This window comes from Adiantum capillus-veneris, chromosome 13 (genome assembly GCF_014529385.1).
Source record: "Adiantum capillus-veneris isolate H3 chromosome 13, ASM1452938v2, whole genome shotgun sequence".
Lineage (NCBI taxonomy): Eukaryota > Viridiplantae > Streptophyta > Polypodiopsida > Polypodiales > Pteridaceae > Adiantum > Adiantum capillus-veneris.
This window is the reverse complement of record NC_140943.1, coordinates 124,791,121-124,806,819: the sequence shown is the minus strand read 5'-3', so window position 1 is coordinate 124,806,819 and position 15,699 is coordinate 124,791,121. Positions and strand designations below refer to the sequence as shown.

At 41.1% G+C, this 15,699-nt stretch overlaps 1 protein-coding gene across 8 annotated transcripts in view; it reads left to right on the top strand.

The window, feature by feature from the left end:
• The first annotated feature begins 218 nt into the window (after positions 1-218).
• Positions 219-15,699, top strand: part of LOC147444820 (flavonoid 3'-monooxygenase-like) — a 29,195-nt gene continuing 13,714 nt past the window's right edge. For 2 of the 8 annotated variants that reach the window (XM_086527350.1, XM_086527349.1), the window contains exon 1: positions 219-1,176. In XM_086527350.1, the coding sequence (XP_086383476.1) occupies positions 276-1,112 (837 nt within the window). In that variant the 5' untranslated portion in view covers positions 219-275 and the 3' untranslated portion in view covers positions 1,113-1,176. The other 6 variants (XM_086527351.1, XM_086527354.1, XM_086527355.1 and 3 more) reach the window with 6 other exon arrangements.

The following is a 15,699-nucleotide window of genomic DNA, read 5'->3' as shown; positions in this document are numbered from 1 at the left end:
TTTTGGAGGGTGGAATTTCATTGTTTTGGTACGTCCGTCCCAAGGATGTAACTTGTCCACCCTTACAATAACAGTTTGTTATGTGCTGGGTTTTTTTCAGACTTTGCGACATACGTACGAAAGAGGATCCTAAAGACTTTCGCTACACTTACATTTTTAACTCTGCTTGACTAAAATTGACCTGGACGGCACTAGAAAAACGACCCCTGCTGTGTATATATACTGTGCCTTCGGCAACGACCAATTGCATTCCGGGATTGGCAAGGAGGTCATTAATGGAGCTGCACTCCTTTAATAATACATTAATTTTGCAGCTCTTCCTCCTCGTGCTTACTGCTGCCCTCCTGTTAAGCTGGTGGGTTCTCCTAGTCGACGGCCATCACATAATTGCCCCCCCGGACCTCCCTCCTGGCCAATCATCGGCCATCTCCACATCCTCCTCTGCAAGCTCCCTCTCCCACCTCTCCTCCACCTACGGCCCCTTGATGGGCCTCCGCTTGGGCAGCGTCCGCGCCGTCGTTGCTTCCTCCCCGCAAATGGCCAAAGAGATCCTCCAGACCCACGATCTCACCTTCTGCCATCGCCCCCGCGTCGCCGCTGCTGTGCACATGTTCTTCAACTGCGGCGACATCGCTTCGTCCCCCGATAACGGGCCTGTGTGGAAGCTCATGCGGCAGTTGTGTGCGACCGAGCTCTTCACCGCCAAGAGGCTGGCGTCGTTTCGGCATACGAGGGAGGAGGAGGTGAGAAGAATGGTGAGGGCGGTGGTGGAGATGGGGGAGGAGGGGAAGCGTGCGGTGGAGCTGCGGAGGGCGGTGGTGGCGGCAACAAACAATATAGTGTGCAGGATGGCGATGGGGAAGAGGGTGGGAGAATTCAGGATGGGCCGGGGGGAGCAGCAAGATGTGGTGCAGAGCTTGGTGAAAGAGCTGATGCGCTTGCTGGGGGTGTTCTATGTGGGGGAACCGTGTCTGTGGTGGCTGGATCCCTATGGCTACGTGAAACAAATGAAGGCGACGGATAGCGCAGGAGGTGATAGAGGAGAGAAGGCAAGAAAGAAGAAGTCGAGGAGGTGGCCGGAGTCAGGAGGACTTGCTGGATGTGTTGCTTAATATTGCTGACGCACCTACTCCCAGTGTTCGCATCACCGATGACAACATCATGGGCATTATATTGGTACAGGCTCCTACACTTGTCTTTTATTTATTTATTTTTAAATTTTTATTTTCCTTCCTCATAAGTCTTTGTATGAATAACGTTCAGAGCAGTTTCCCACGCTAGGGTAGCGGGGGTAAACCTTACGCAAACAAGTTTGGAGGGAAGCCTCTCACAAAAGTTGAAAGCTTGGTAGGGTGTTTGTCTTGCGTGTTGGGCAAGGCGAGGGTAGCACCAACTCTCCCTCAATTGGAAGAGTTGAGGGAGGGAAGCTTCGTTGCGGATGCACGTTGAGTGAGAGTAGCACGCCTGTGTGTGGATTCGCTCTAAAATGCTTCACATCATGTGTTTCCCCTCAAGTGTCATCATTAACTTGCACCTTCTTAATGTGCTTTTCTATAGGCTCATGTTTGTGTCATAGGAGGTAAACCTAGCTACTATCCCTATGATGACAATGAGGTTCAAAGCTAGAACTATCAATATAGAACTACCACACTTTTGAGAATTGGAAGCAAAAGTTTTAAATAAGCCTTTATTTTTATCATTTTGATTTTTGTTTAGTTTTCTTAGTTTTCAAAGATTCAGTAACTCAAATTAGATGACTTTATGCTCAACTAACACTTATTTGCAAAGTAGGATTTGTTTACAGGAGGGTCTGACTCATCATCAATAACAATAGAATGGGCCTTAGCAGATCTCATAAGCAATGAGCAGGTGATGCATAAGCTACGAAAAGAGATTGATAACTTGGTTGGAAATGAAAGGCTTATCACAGAGAGTGACATAGAGAATTTACCATATTTGGCATTAGTCGTGAAGGAGAGCATGCGATTGCATCTTGTAGCTCCCTTGCTCATTCCACATGAGTCCTGTAAAGAATGTCAAATTGGAGAGTACAAAATCCCTGCCAAAACTAGAGCCTATATTAATACATGGGCCATAGGACATGATCCTTTGCTATGGGAGATGCCTCTTAGATTTTGGCTAGAGAGGTTTGAAAATAAAAACTTTGATCTATATGGTAAAAACTTTGAGCTCCTACCATTTGGTGTGGGACGTAGAGGGTGTCTAGGGTGGGCATTAGCCCTTTTGAATGTCCACCTCATGTTGGCAACTTTGGTGCAAGGTTTAAATTTTTTTTTGGGCACTTTTAATGATCAAGATCAATAGTTTCACTCTGAGTCCCTTGACATGTCCAAGAAATTTGGATTAAGTGTTGCCATGGAAAAACCATTACGCATGTTTGTCACCCCAAGGTTACCTCTACATATGTAATAGAGGGTTTTCCAAATCTTTACCCATGTTTTTTCCCACAAAGGTTACATCTACATATGTATTAGAAGCTTCTTCCTATCATCGAGTTGTTGTATGAAGACCTATTGTACATATGCTTGAGACTCCTTTGTTCACATTTTCAATATCCTCCAATAATTAGAAGTATGGTGTTATCCATATTAAGCTTTTAGTTAGAGAGAGAGAGAGAGAGAGAGAGAGAGAGAGAGAGAGAGACACTTGAATAGATAGCAATTATGTCCTCTTTGTGGTATGCCAGGTTAACCCTTTTCTAACCCCACACACCAACTCACCTTTGTTTGATGAACCTAGATTCAGACTTTAGATTTAGATTTTTTGTTCATTTTCTTTTCTTTTTGCACTGACAAGACATATGATTCAACTAGGATATAACTTTTGGTCTTATAGTTCATTTTGGCCTTTTGAAGACATGTAATGTAACGTAACTTAACATAACTTGCACTGGAGATATAGTTTCATGGCAAATTCATTTACAATCTTCCCATCATCTTGTTCACCACAGAGACTGAGTATGTTGTAGCATCAAAAGCATGCAAGGAAGCTATATGCCTTGCTCTTCTATTTGGAGACTTGGAGATCAATGTTGAGATGCCAATGTTGCATTTCCTAGCTAGAGTGTTATACAATTGGCAAAGTACTCATTGTTTGATCCGAAGAAAAAGCATGTGGATGTGAAGTATCATGTCATTTGTGAGGTGCTGAAAGACAAGAGGATATAGCTTGTTAAGGTTCACACAAGTTAGAACTTTGCAGATCTTCTTACCGAGGTGATTCCTTTAGAGTAGTTTGTTGCACATTGTCGGACATTGGTTGGACTTCAGTAGATAAGAGGATATAGCTTGTTAAGATTCACACAAGTTAGAACTTTGCAGATCTTCTTACCGAGGCGATTCCTTTAGAGCAGTTTGTTGCACATTGTCAGACATTGGTTGGCCTTCAGTAGATGGTTATTTTAATATATATGTGTGTATATATACACATACTCACCCTATATACACTTCTGTCTTAAAGACAAATTGGTCTTTGAGTAGGAGGTTGTTGGGGTGGCTAGGCCCCATGTGCCAACCCTAAGAATGTGGGTTATCAAACACCATTCGTTCTTTGTAGTCTAACTAATCATGACTTTCAAACCCTATTCATATGTTGCGATAAGGAGTCCACTCTTGTGTGTCATGTCTATCTTCGTCTCCAAACTCATGCATTGTGCTACGCACACACGTGGTACTACACTCCTACTCTTTACTTGTGGTATAGCGTTCTTGTGTGGCCAATCTGGAACCTCTCGATGGTGGTCATAGCATCATATCCTGTGGGTCTTATTCCTTGTGGTTTGGTTGTCAACTATCCTATAATCCACAAAGCTCTTTGATCAAAAGTGAAATTTTTGTCTGAACTTTGAGTTATAGATGGTGGATTAGCTATTGAAGCTTGTGGTGCAGACTAGTGTTCAACAAAATACTTATCATAATAGCTAGCATCTCTCTTGTAGTATGTATTGATTGGTATTATCATGGTCTCGCTTACCTCGTTTGGCTGGGCATATCTTATTACCGTAGGTATATTCCTACATACTGGTGGTTGTTGCCCAAATCCTAATTGGGTAGAAGCATGTTAACATGCTATGCTTTTATGCTAGTTCACATTTGCTTACAAGCATATCTTGTTAGCAGAAGTTTTGGCATGTCAATCACTATTGTAGCAACTATATTTATATTCCCCTAAGGTGAAAAGTACAATAAATAAATTCTAATGGTGGTTGTTTCCCCAATACCAACTGGATAGAAGCATGCTAACATGCTGTGTTTTTATGCTGGTTCGTATGCGCTAACAAGCATATCTTGTTAGCATAAGTTTTGGCATGCTAATCACTATTTTAGCAATTATATTTATTTTCCCCTAAAGTGAAAAGCACAATTAAAAATTTCAGACACCATCACTGAATGTAGTAGCATATTGCATAACAAGGTTCTTTGTTTTTTGAGGTTGTTTGGCACGGGCATTAGAGTTGCACAGGGTTCCACAGAGAGGCAGGATGATGAAGCAAAAAGGCAATGGAAAGGTGGAGTCTGCATACAAGCTTGTTCATGGAAGGCATTTGTGTTCTGCTCGACAGCCACCAAGAAGATGTGGGTAGGACACCAACTCAGACTATGAACAAAGGAGCTCTAAGGAGCTGCTTGACCATCTTCTAAGAAAAAAACACAGCAAGGCCAAATCACCTATTGCTTATCCCTCTCCCTGCAAAAGTGCAAAGTTTTCTTCATTTTAGGGATCCCCAATGTCCCATTTCATGTAGGTAGCCAAAGAGAAGTGTGACTTGGGTACTCTCTCTCTCTCTCTCTCTCTCCCCCCCCCCCTTCCCCCTTGTGCATCTTCTGTGTGTTTTCACTTCTAATTTCTGGCTTCAGTACCACAAGAAGCTTCATGCCATTGCCTTTGTGGGAAAAGGAGCCCATTTCTCTATGTCTTTTTGGGTGCAAGTAGATACCCATTGTTATGTGCATTGCTAAGGAGGAAAGCAATATTTAGTATGTTATTAAGCACACAAGGTTTAGTAGCATACTGAGTATGCTAGGTAGCTAATGCAATGTGCTAATCAACATATCTATTGTGCTAACAAGACAATTATCTATGCTAACTAATACATTTCAAGAAATGTGCCCAACACTTTTTTTTGAGTATTTTCAATCCTTTGCTAAATACAATATAGTTGAGTAGATTCTCTTTGATGTGTGCATCAAAGTTCATGATCCACATGTAGGACAAATTTTGTACAACTTTAGTAGAGTTTAATGTTGTTTATGGCCTTTCCATGGAGGGTTTAGATCCAGAAAAGGTAAAGTGAGAGCAGGTTACTAATGCCGAATGGTTTCGTGAATTTAACTAAACAAAGGATCCCAGCTAGTGCCACATCTAATGTAGCACCATCCAGACCGACACATATGAGTTGATGGTAAAAATGGACTACAATGTATATCAGAAGGGTCCCACCAACATGGCAATTTCCTTTACATTTGCAAAGGGTTTTGTGAAAGAACTCAATCTGTCATCAAGCGGGGCAGCCATTAGGTTCAATTGGGCCAAGTCTGTGGTGCAATACCTATAGGATATGTGAGAGAAGGGTTATTATGAGGGCCATGTCAACAAGTGGAGAATACGCAATCTCAAGCTTCCAGGTCCAAAAATTGAGTATGAGTCTGTTGACATCTAGGAGAAGAACATGGGCTTTGCAAGTGCGAATATGACAAAGTCTACTGAGGATACACCTTTGCCTTATCAAAATAGTCAATAGGAGATGGAAAATTCTTCATTTTGTGGGTTAGATGAATGGCAGTGCATGAAGGCAATTGTTCTTTATTTGAAAATACAAGAACAATATGATGAACAAAATCTCAAAAATGTGCAAGAAGGCTTGGAATTTGCAAGGACTTTGAATGCAAAAAATACAAAGGCCACTCTAATTGTCACATGCATGAGACAAAGGTTGCAAGCAGCTGAGATGGAGTTGCAGACTTTATTGTAAAGTAATGGTGTGGATGCACGACGAAAAATGGAGCTTGAAATAAGAATAGATGATTTTCATGGGTGTTAGTTGTTCTGATTTGGCATGCGAAGTCCACAAAAGATCTTTGACGTTTCTATCCTCCCAACAATAGACTCTGATCCTAGGATTGTCCGTACTAAGCAGTTTCAAAGGCTTCAAATCAACTTGATCGTATCCCTCGAATTCTAAAGTTGGTGGTCCTTCTTTTGCTGACATACCTGGAATTATGGTGTTTACTTCTAATCCCCATTTGTCTATCACGTCAGGGTTTTCAACTTGTAAATACTGAGTTCCGTTTCTATCCATGTACATTTTTCCTTGTTTGTTTGCCCTGATCTCCTCTTCAAACTCAATACCATGGTCATCAATGCGAATAGCATACTCTTCGTTAGGATCGAGATAAACCTGAGCTCCATGACGCTTAGTCTTATAAAATGAGAGTATATGCTTGTAGCGCATTGTCGTTCCGGTTTTAGAGTGAGTCAAGTAGGAAGACATTTCAGATGTTGATTCTGAGAAAGTATCTGAGACTTCTTCAGGGATAGTGTCCAAGTGCTCGCCTTGATTAACACTCTCTTCGGTGGATACTCTACTGGAGGTTTCTCCAAATATGCCTTGGTTTCCTAGTTACGACCAAATCTAAGGTTCATATAGACTTGTGAAGCCTTGAATAGAGTACTTACCGTCGGACTGACTTATTGTCAATTTCTTCCACGTGACTTGATTGTAATTTTTGTCAAGCTGCCGATCCTTGTCTGCAACCTGATTCCTGTATAAATTTTTATCAAGTTAGCTATTCTTTCACAAAGACTGTATAGTTTTTGCCATCTATTGTGATTGGTCTATGTGTATCACTTCAAATCGAGCAATGGGAGTCAACAGTTGAGACTTTTAGATTCCACTTTTGCAAAAAATCAAAGGACTAATCCACAATCTGAAAACTGAGTGAACATGTACCAATTTGGATCCGATTGAACCCAAATTTTTTCGACGGCTTTGTATTATGTTGGTCAGTTCAAAAATCAAAATTGGTGTCTGTGTGTAGTAGTAGTAAATAATGGCGATCATTTACTTTTCTTAGTTTTTTGTACTTTTTGGCTTGATTTGCCAAGTATACAACCTTAAGGTCCCTGAACAAGTTTCACAAAATTTGGAGAAAATTTGTTCAAGTTTATCAACTGTTTCGTGTCCGCAAGCTCGGTTTTCAAGAATTTGGCTTAAGTCTCACTTTTGTGATTCAAATTTCACCAAAATTGATTTGTGTGGTCTACTTAATATGTTTGACCTTGTGGTATACTCAAATGTGCAAGAATACCAATTTTTGAAGCAGATGTAAATAATTGTGATTATTTACTCCACTAATTGTTTGCAAGTTTTTGTCCCAATCTTGACACAGATCTGTTAAGCACTTCAACTTAAGGTCCCTAGCCAAGTTTCATCAAGTTTGGACAAGTTTCGATCAAATGGTCATTAGTTTGGTGTCCGCAGACTAACTTTGTAAATTTGGTCACAATTTTCAATCCAATGATCCAAATCTTACCAAATTTGGTTTGTGGGCTTATGACAACATGGTAAAGCTAGTGGTATTCTAACTTGGTCAAAAAAGTTGCAAAATGGGGCAATAGTAAATAATCACGATTATTTACTTCTGGTAAATTTTTGCATCTTTTTGGTCAACTGAGCATATACACATGTCTATCACATCAATATAAGCCTAATAAACTAAGTTTCATTGAGTTTGGACAATATTTTTTCCAATTTATCCTCAAGTTCTTGAAAGTTAGTACAGACTTTAGTTTTTACCCAATTTTTGGTCAATTTGGTGATTCAAATTCTATGTGCCTTTACAAAAGTTGTTTGTACACATGCAATGAGTCATTGGTATGAACCTTGGTCAGTTTTGAGCTGAAAGTAAATAATCGCGACTATTTACTTCAGGCTTAAAATGAACATCTTTTCGCATCTTTTCAATGAACAGTCTTTTCGCGAGCTATTTAAGTCTATGAATCTCAAAACTTAATTTGGCCTAAAATATCAAGAAAAAGTAAATAATCTGAGTTTTTGCAAACTCTTGAAATTTTTACCTCAATGTGTCCTTGAGCTTACACACTGGTTCACACAACTTTTAAAACATACCCTCCAATCGGATTGAGTGGTTAGCAGTCTTTTCGTGCTATTTCTGGCCGCAGGCTTGAAATTCTGCAACCTCAAATAACCACTAACAATTGATTCTTTTAGAGAGAGCAATGTTCTGAATTCTACCTCGGATTCTACTTACCCTACTCCTATGTTCTATTGCAATGGAGTTGTGGAAAGTGTCCACAAACACTTGTTTTCTTGTTTTTTATGGTTTTCTACGCCTTGATCTTAAGACTGTCTCGTCCATCAATCATTCTCAAAATATTAATCTATTTCTACAATCTTAAAGGCACTCAGCAAGTACGATTACTTCCAAGCTACCTCTACACAACAAAAGACGATAATCTTAAGCTATGCGGTTTTTAAAAGAAAGTTTTTACTCTAAGAGATCCTAAAGGTAGTTAAAGGATAACTTCATAAGAGGCTTGTGTTTTTCCCTAGTTTAGGTCTCTTCGATCCCCGACAATGACGCCAAATGTGGGACGGGTGTCTAACCTCACTCCTATCTTATTGCAGATTTAGCGAGAACCACGATTAAATTGTCAATCCATGGGATGAAGCTGACTCGACTAGTACATAGAGGCTACAAGAGGTTGTCAATCTCTTGGAAAACAAAAAACAACTCACATCTAACTCAAGCTTCACTCAAGTGACTGAAATCACCAAAAGCCAATCGCTCATCTGCAAACAAATCACATCCGTTACAGCATCAAATGACATCCAAATGCAACGAAACTTCTAGGACATGTTTATAAGACTTAAGTACACATGCTTATGGTTTCAAATCCCACTTTAGGTCAAGTGCAAAAATCGTGATTATTAACAACAGTGGATTTTTGACTTAGTCGTTTTCGACCCAGAATGCATCTAAATGCTTAGCAATGATGTCCTAATATCCGTCTATACTTAGTTTTTGATTTAGAAGCTTAAAGTTCTACTTATGATGAAATTAGGCCGCGGGTCGGCGACGCCAAAAGCTACAAAATACTGTGAAGTGCTTACGTCAATGTGTAGAGATTTTACCTGCGGTTGCAACACAACAGATGCGACTGCAATGTGATAATCAGGGAGGGAGTAGGAAGCGTAAGAAGGAGAAAAGTGAGCGCCGTTAGCTTATACTGTGTATTTCATTATCCAAAACTTAAAAATAACTTACAAAAATTGGTTTTTATACCTTAGCCAAGGTTTTTGGTGGTCAAAACTAATAATATAGGAGCTCTAACTAAAGATGGGTAATGACAGGTTGATACAATCTGGAAGCTTGTAGCCCTTGCTCATCAATTACAAAGATTTATCCAAAAAATAGGAGTTACAATATTCCCAATTTATCAAAATAATAAGTGTTTTTACAATGAGAGCTTTAAAAAATGATATCTAGGTTAGCTTGCTGCTAATACAGACAAAGATGGGGAGACAATTGAGGTTTTGATCACCATCGATCTTATAAACGAGGCTCTTCGTCTACCTCTTGGCAATCATAATCTAATACTGAAGACAAAAGCTATTGACAACGACAAAGCAATCGTCAAGCAACAAGGCCACAAATTCACTTACAAAGATTTGGTGTATTCAGAGACAGAGTTGCCATTGCGGCTGATTTCCCAACACCTAAAGGTACTGAAGCCACCAAGATACATGGAGCCAAATATGCACATTGCAGTCGTTATGGCAATGGGGCTTGCTAAGCAGAGAGTTGTGTCCGCTGTGATTTGGACAACTACATTCTTGAAAACCTTGTTGAGGCAAATCTCAAGAGCAATGATAGGAATTTAACCTACATAAATGTGGGGCCAATGCTGACTAGAATAGCCTATCAAGCACTAGAAATGATCAATCAACTTTCATCGGCTGGCTCTCAAATTGATCTTTTATACAAGTCTAAACATGCAGTCTGAGCGGTAGGAGTTTCTTCATCGGCACCTGGCACTAGAAAGATAAGAGGTCAAGGATCCAAGAAGAAGGCATCATGACATTGAGGAGATAGAACAAACATAGAACTCACTAGTGAAATAAAGCCCAAAAACAGAGATACACCATGTGAGTTCCAAACCACTGCTGATGAAGAGGGACGAGGACAAAGAGGAGGATAACACCGTACCTCTAGTGAGTCAAGCACCGGCCAACAAAATAGAAGGAACAAATCCCTATCTTCCAGACTCAAAGGTCAATGGAAGAGGCCCAAAGATTCAGAGAGGAACGAAGGCAAAAATTAACTGAAGAAAAGAAGAAGACAGAAGTAGAGGGAGATCATGTGGATAACAAGGAGGAAGATGTAGACAAGTCCCTGGAACAAAAAACCAGAAAAGATCAAGAAAATCAAGCAATACAAAAGGAAGACAGTGGCTAATGAGGTGGAGATTTCTGGCACCATGCAACAACATATCCACAAGGTCCTAAAGAGAAAGGTTGGATAGAGAGCTAAGGAGGAGTCCAAAAAGTAGAAAACTGATGATCTAGAATCACTTGTTGGCTCCTCAAATAGTAAAGACAAAGATGATGAAGAACCGCCAAGGGAGGAGACGCGTGCAGAACCCTCAGAGAACCATATGAAGATAGCTCCACCTCTCTCTCCCAAGCCAACCACACCTCCTCCTACTAAAGTGACAAGAGATGAACCCGAGGAAAAAGGAAAAGAGGAGTCCCCAAAGTAAGAAGCTACTCCACAACAGACTTCCCTAGAGCATTAAGAGTTTGATAAGCAAAAAGAAGATCAAGAAGACAAAGGACATGAAAAGACGGAGCAGAGTCCACCAAAGGAACGAGAGCAAGATACACCAAAGGAGCTACCAAAAGAGAAAGATCCAGAAGCTGACACCTCTCAAAAACACATCACATATGAAAGAGGGCCAGTATCTTCGTGCTCTAGAGCTATAATTGAGGATGGTGCAAGGCTCTTCAAGAAATCAACTTAGACAAACAGTTAGAGCACATCAAGTTGCAGTTCCAATGTCAAAGGGCCATCGCCAGCCTACGAGAGTTGGATGTGAGAGATGCAAAAGTGGAAGCTCAGGTATGGAAAGGAGCTAATTAGAGGCTCCACCAGCAAGTTGAAGATTTACAAGAGAGCTAGATTCAATCAAAGGAAGAGGGAAAGCAAGACGCAACTTACTACTATAAAGAGGCTCAAGCTTACAATGCAGTGAATAGTCAACTGTAGGTAGATTAACAAAAACAAGAAGAGGAGTCGAAAAAGGATCAACAAAAGAATGCAAAGCTCTGGGAGTCATACATTGTGGTAAAAAACACACTATCAAAGCTCTTAGCCATGCAACATACACTGACCCTGGCTTCAACATCATTAGCACCAGCTGCAATTCTAGAAGAGTTGAAAGCAGTCAAGGCATTAGGAGAAAGTTTGACTCACTTTTGGGCCTTTCAGTTCTAGAGAGAGAGTGGCGCTCGACCAATGAGGAAGAGGCTAACGTTACGTTGAAAATCGACATTTTGGAGTCAAGCTCTTTTAAAAGAAGGGAGGAAATATTATTTTTGTTCATCAAATTGCACAATTTCACGCTTTCAAGGCATAAATGCCGTAAGTCGTACTAACTCTGTACCGAGGAATTTCAGAACTTTCATTGAAGATTCTATCTAGTATCTTTGTTCCCGCCCAAATATGACTTTGAGTAGCTCTACTTCTCTCTCAAAACTTCTTTCCTTTTTCATATTTGCGCTAACCTTTCTGTGTATTCTACTGCACAGCATGTCTACTTCTCGAAGGCCTAGCACTACCATTGACTCTGTTAGCATTTTTAACAGTTATACTACAGACGATCAAGCATGGATACCATCTCGAATAACTATCGGAAGTCGGATTCTACTGCAAACTAGGAGGAGGAAGAGGAGGCAACGCAATGATTTCGTGGAGGCTTTTAAGGGACAAGGTAAAGAGTTTAAAGTGTGTGCACAAAGCAAGCGGGTGAAAGAGGTCCTCATACAACATGCTTTCCAGCATGCAGACTTAAGGTTGCAAACATCTCCTCCAAGTTTTCCAAGGCATCGACCCAACTGTAAGTTATTTTGAGCATCTCGCTTAGTGCATGATTATATTCGAAGGTTAAGTGGTGGATATCATCTTTGGTATGTTTCAGATATTTATCTATCGAATAGGACAGATTGGCAACCAGTTGAGAGCATAGTTGGGATTTTTGATGCTTTCCATGCATTTATTGGTGAGCAAATGTACCGAGGAACACAACACAAGGAACTTGCAGATAATGGAATTTTCTTTTATGATATGTCATATGTGGAACCGAGAACTTCCATTGGTTGGGGTCGTGTAGCTCCTTTGTCACTTCTATCCTTGAACAACAAGGATTGGTCCTTGCCAGCTTCGCAAACTAGTGAAAGCTTTAGGATTAAGTTGTTTCAGGATATACAAAAGTCCCTCAAGTATTCAATTGCCACAAAAATAGTTCGGCTCGCACTATTTATGCCTCTTGAAGTGTTTGTAGATTTTTTCTTCGATGAGCAAATAAGAACTACCGCAACAATGTTCATTTGCAAGTCTGAGAGCTGTTTGGACTTTTTAGATGATAATTGGGATAGGAAACAATCACTGAACAAAATTTGTATTTTGAAAAGAAGTCCATAATTTGGAAGTTCATTATAAGCTCTCAAAATTTCTTAGTATCGTTTTACTATATTAGATATCATCTTCTTAGTGGGCAGCTTATTCCACTCGACCAAGATAGAGAGAATAGCCTCGAGAACAAACCTTTATCAATGGAGCTCTACTTTCGAGACAGCCTATTTACTATGATGGAGACAATGTCAAGCACAACTCTTGCACAGCTCAGGGTAGATCTTACATGTGAAGAACTTCCACTTTTGTCGGAATTGTATGCATTCAGTTTCAACATAGAAAGGTGCTTACTAAATCGATGAATTTTGATTGTCTTTAATACATTAAAACAGAATCTAACTTTTTCTTCTTTTCAGATTCCAAGACACAAGGAAAAAACAACATTGTGCAAGGAGTCACTAACAAATACACTTCACTTAATTGCTTCCACCGGAAGCTAGGTCACATACCTTGTGCACGCAAAGAGCTTTGATGCCATGCAAACCATGATGTACTCTTCAAAATGACTAATGCAGAGACATTTTGTGGCGGTCAAACAATGTTTCAAAAATGTTCATTTTCATTGTTTCAAAACTTTACATATTGTGTTGTTTCTGTCAAGATTTATACAAGTAAATTGCTCCCTTTTCCTGCTCTACTAGTAGTCCTCTCCCCCGGTTTGTGCCACTCGTCCCTTGCCCTCTGCTCTGGTTGCTGCTACTTCTGCGTCTGGGGACGTTGGTCTTGGGCATTCTTTCGTGTCGCTCGAAATCATGGGCCTCTTCCATGGCTTCCCATGCTTCTTGCACCTGTGAAGCTTCCCTCTGTTCTTACTCTTGCCGTCGACGTATAGCCCATTCCTCTACTTCTGCAGCGTCCGCATAATAAATATTTATTGCTTCTTGCATATTTCGAACTTCTTCTTGAGTCAAATTGTGGCGTTGCGTTATTTGGTTAATGCGAGCCTCTTCGAACTCCTCAGCTCTCGCCGTTTCCTCTCTTGTACGTCTGTTTACCAAGATTAAAATATGTTGGATTGCAATTATAGGAAAATGTCGCACATCGTTGGGGGTGTAGTTATGTATTTGAAGGTCCTGTAGAAGCGTGATATAGACATTTGTTGCTTCATACAAACGTTGCAACAAATAATGAAACAACACGATTACTTATGTTCGATACATCCATAATTTGACTGAGCAGCAACAGGGCATTCAAACAGGTTCGCTAGCCACATCTATAGTCATCAGTCTGCGTGGGCACGGTTACCCGTTCATGTCGGACGGTATTTCTTAGATCATGTTCTAACAAAACATGCTCTACACAGCATACAAGTTTTTTCGCGGCACTACATACATAACCACTTGAGTCAGCAACACATTACAAAGAGACACTGCTTCAAATGTACCCAAATGGGCTTTATGTTTTTACATGACCGTGAAACGCCCTGCTTTGCTTGGAGTTTGTGTAGTGAACAATCTTAGCTTCCATGTCAAATAACATCAGACTCCAATGATCACTACAAAGACACCATCAAAGATGAGGAGAAAGATTCTAAATGCAACATGGTTTTTACAAGGCAAGAAAAACTCACGATTGATTGTATGCAGTGACCAGAAAGCGCTAGATCAAAGTTGACTCTGCTAAACCAGTTCATCAGACTCAAAAAGGAAACTGAGTTGTTCTGCAGATAAGGCGATATCAACGGATCTATTACGTATACTTTGTCTTGAACCTCAAGGGGCAGAAGCGAGACAGGGTGGCTAACATGAATCAATGGCAGAGATTAGACTTGAGGTATTTCAGCGGGCTGTCACTGTCACAAATCCATGAGTCAATATCGAGTGAGTGGGGCAGCTATCGAATTCTATCCGCCACTGACTCGCTTGGTATTGACCTATGTCTTCGCGGTAGTGAGCCATTATAAAGAAAAACTAGACGACTGCCGCAAAGACATGGGTCAATACCGAGCAAGTAGTACCACTATCCAATTCCATAAGCCACTGTTTCGCTTGGTATTGACCCATGTCTCGGTAGAGACCCATTTAATGAACCAAACATGACTTTTAAAGAGCATGAGAATTACCACAAAGCAACGTTGACGACCTCATTCGTTGCGTTGGAGTTGGTGAAACTGCGCATGCACAGGAAGTCTTAATGATCGAGGTTGAAAATGCAGGCCTCCTCTGACCTTCCAGGCAGCAATATCCGTGCATGCAGAGGCGCTGAGCTGAACAGAACTCTCAACTCCTCTTCATTCTCTTCGTTGATTTGCTCTAAAATAATTGACTCATCTGATACATTGGATGGCCCTTGTGATGCCAGAGCCTTGCCCTTGCCTTTCTTGAGCTGGCTCCCTGGCTGCCTCAGGCTCCTCCCTAACAGCCGTAGGGTCCTCCCTAACAGGCACAGACTCTGGATCATTTTCCTTCAATATTGGTTCCTCCATAAATGCCTCAGGGTCCACCCTGGCCTGCTCTTGCCCCTCATCATCCCTTACTGGCTGTAGATCCTCCATGACTTGCTCATTTTGGTGTCTAGCTGGCTTCTCAATAACTGTCTCTGTTTCTTCCATGACTGCCTCGAGGTTCACTCTGGCTTGCTCATGCCCCTCTGCGGCTATCTCAGCCTGCCCATCTGTGTCATTTCTCTCGACCCATGATCGGGTCCTTCTGCTATTTATTTCAGTCCTAGATGGCTCTGTCTTTCGTGCACAAGGATGGAGAGGGGGGATGTTGAGAATATCCATGGTTTTACTATCCCGGATAGGCACTGGCTGAAGCAGCCCATCGTAGCGGAAACGCAGCCTCCGAAGAGTATCAAAATCTCGTGGCATGATAGTAACGTGGTGTGCATGGGCAGCCAGGATATTTTCATCGCTGAAGAATTCAACGAGGTAGTCTTTGGCAATTTCTTGAAGGCAGAGTAGTGCACTGCTGGCCCATCGTATGCCGACTCTCCACTGCTCGCAAATCTCCCGCACTACTCG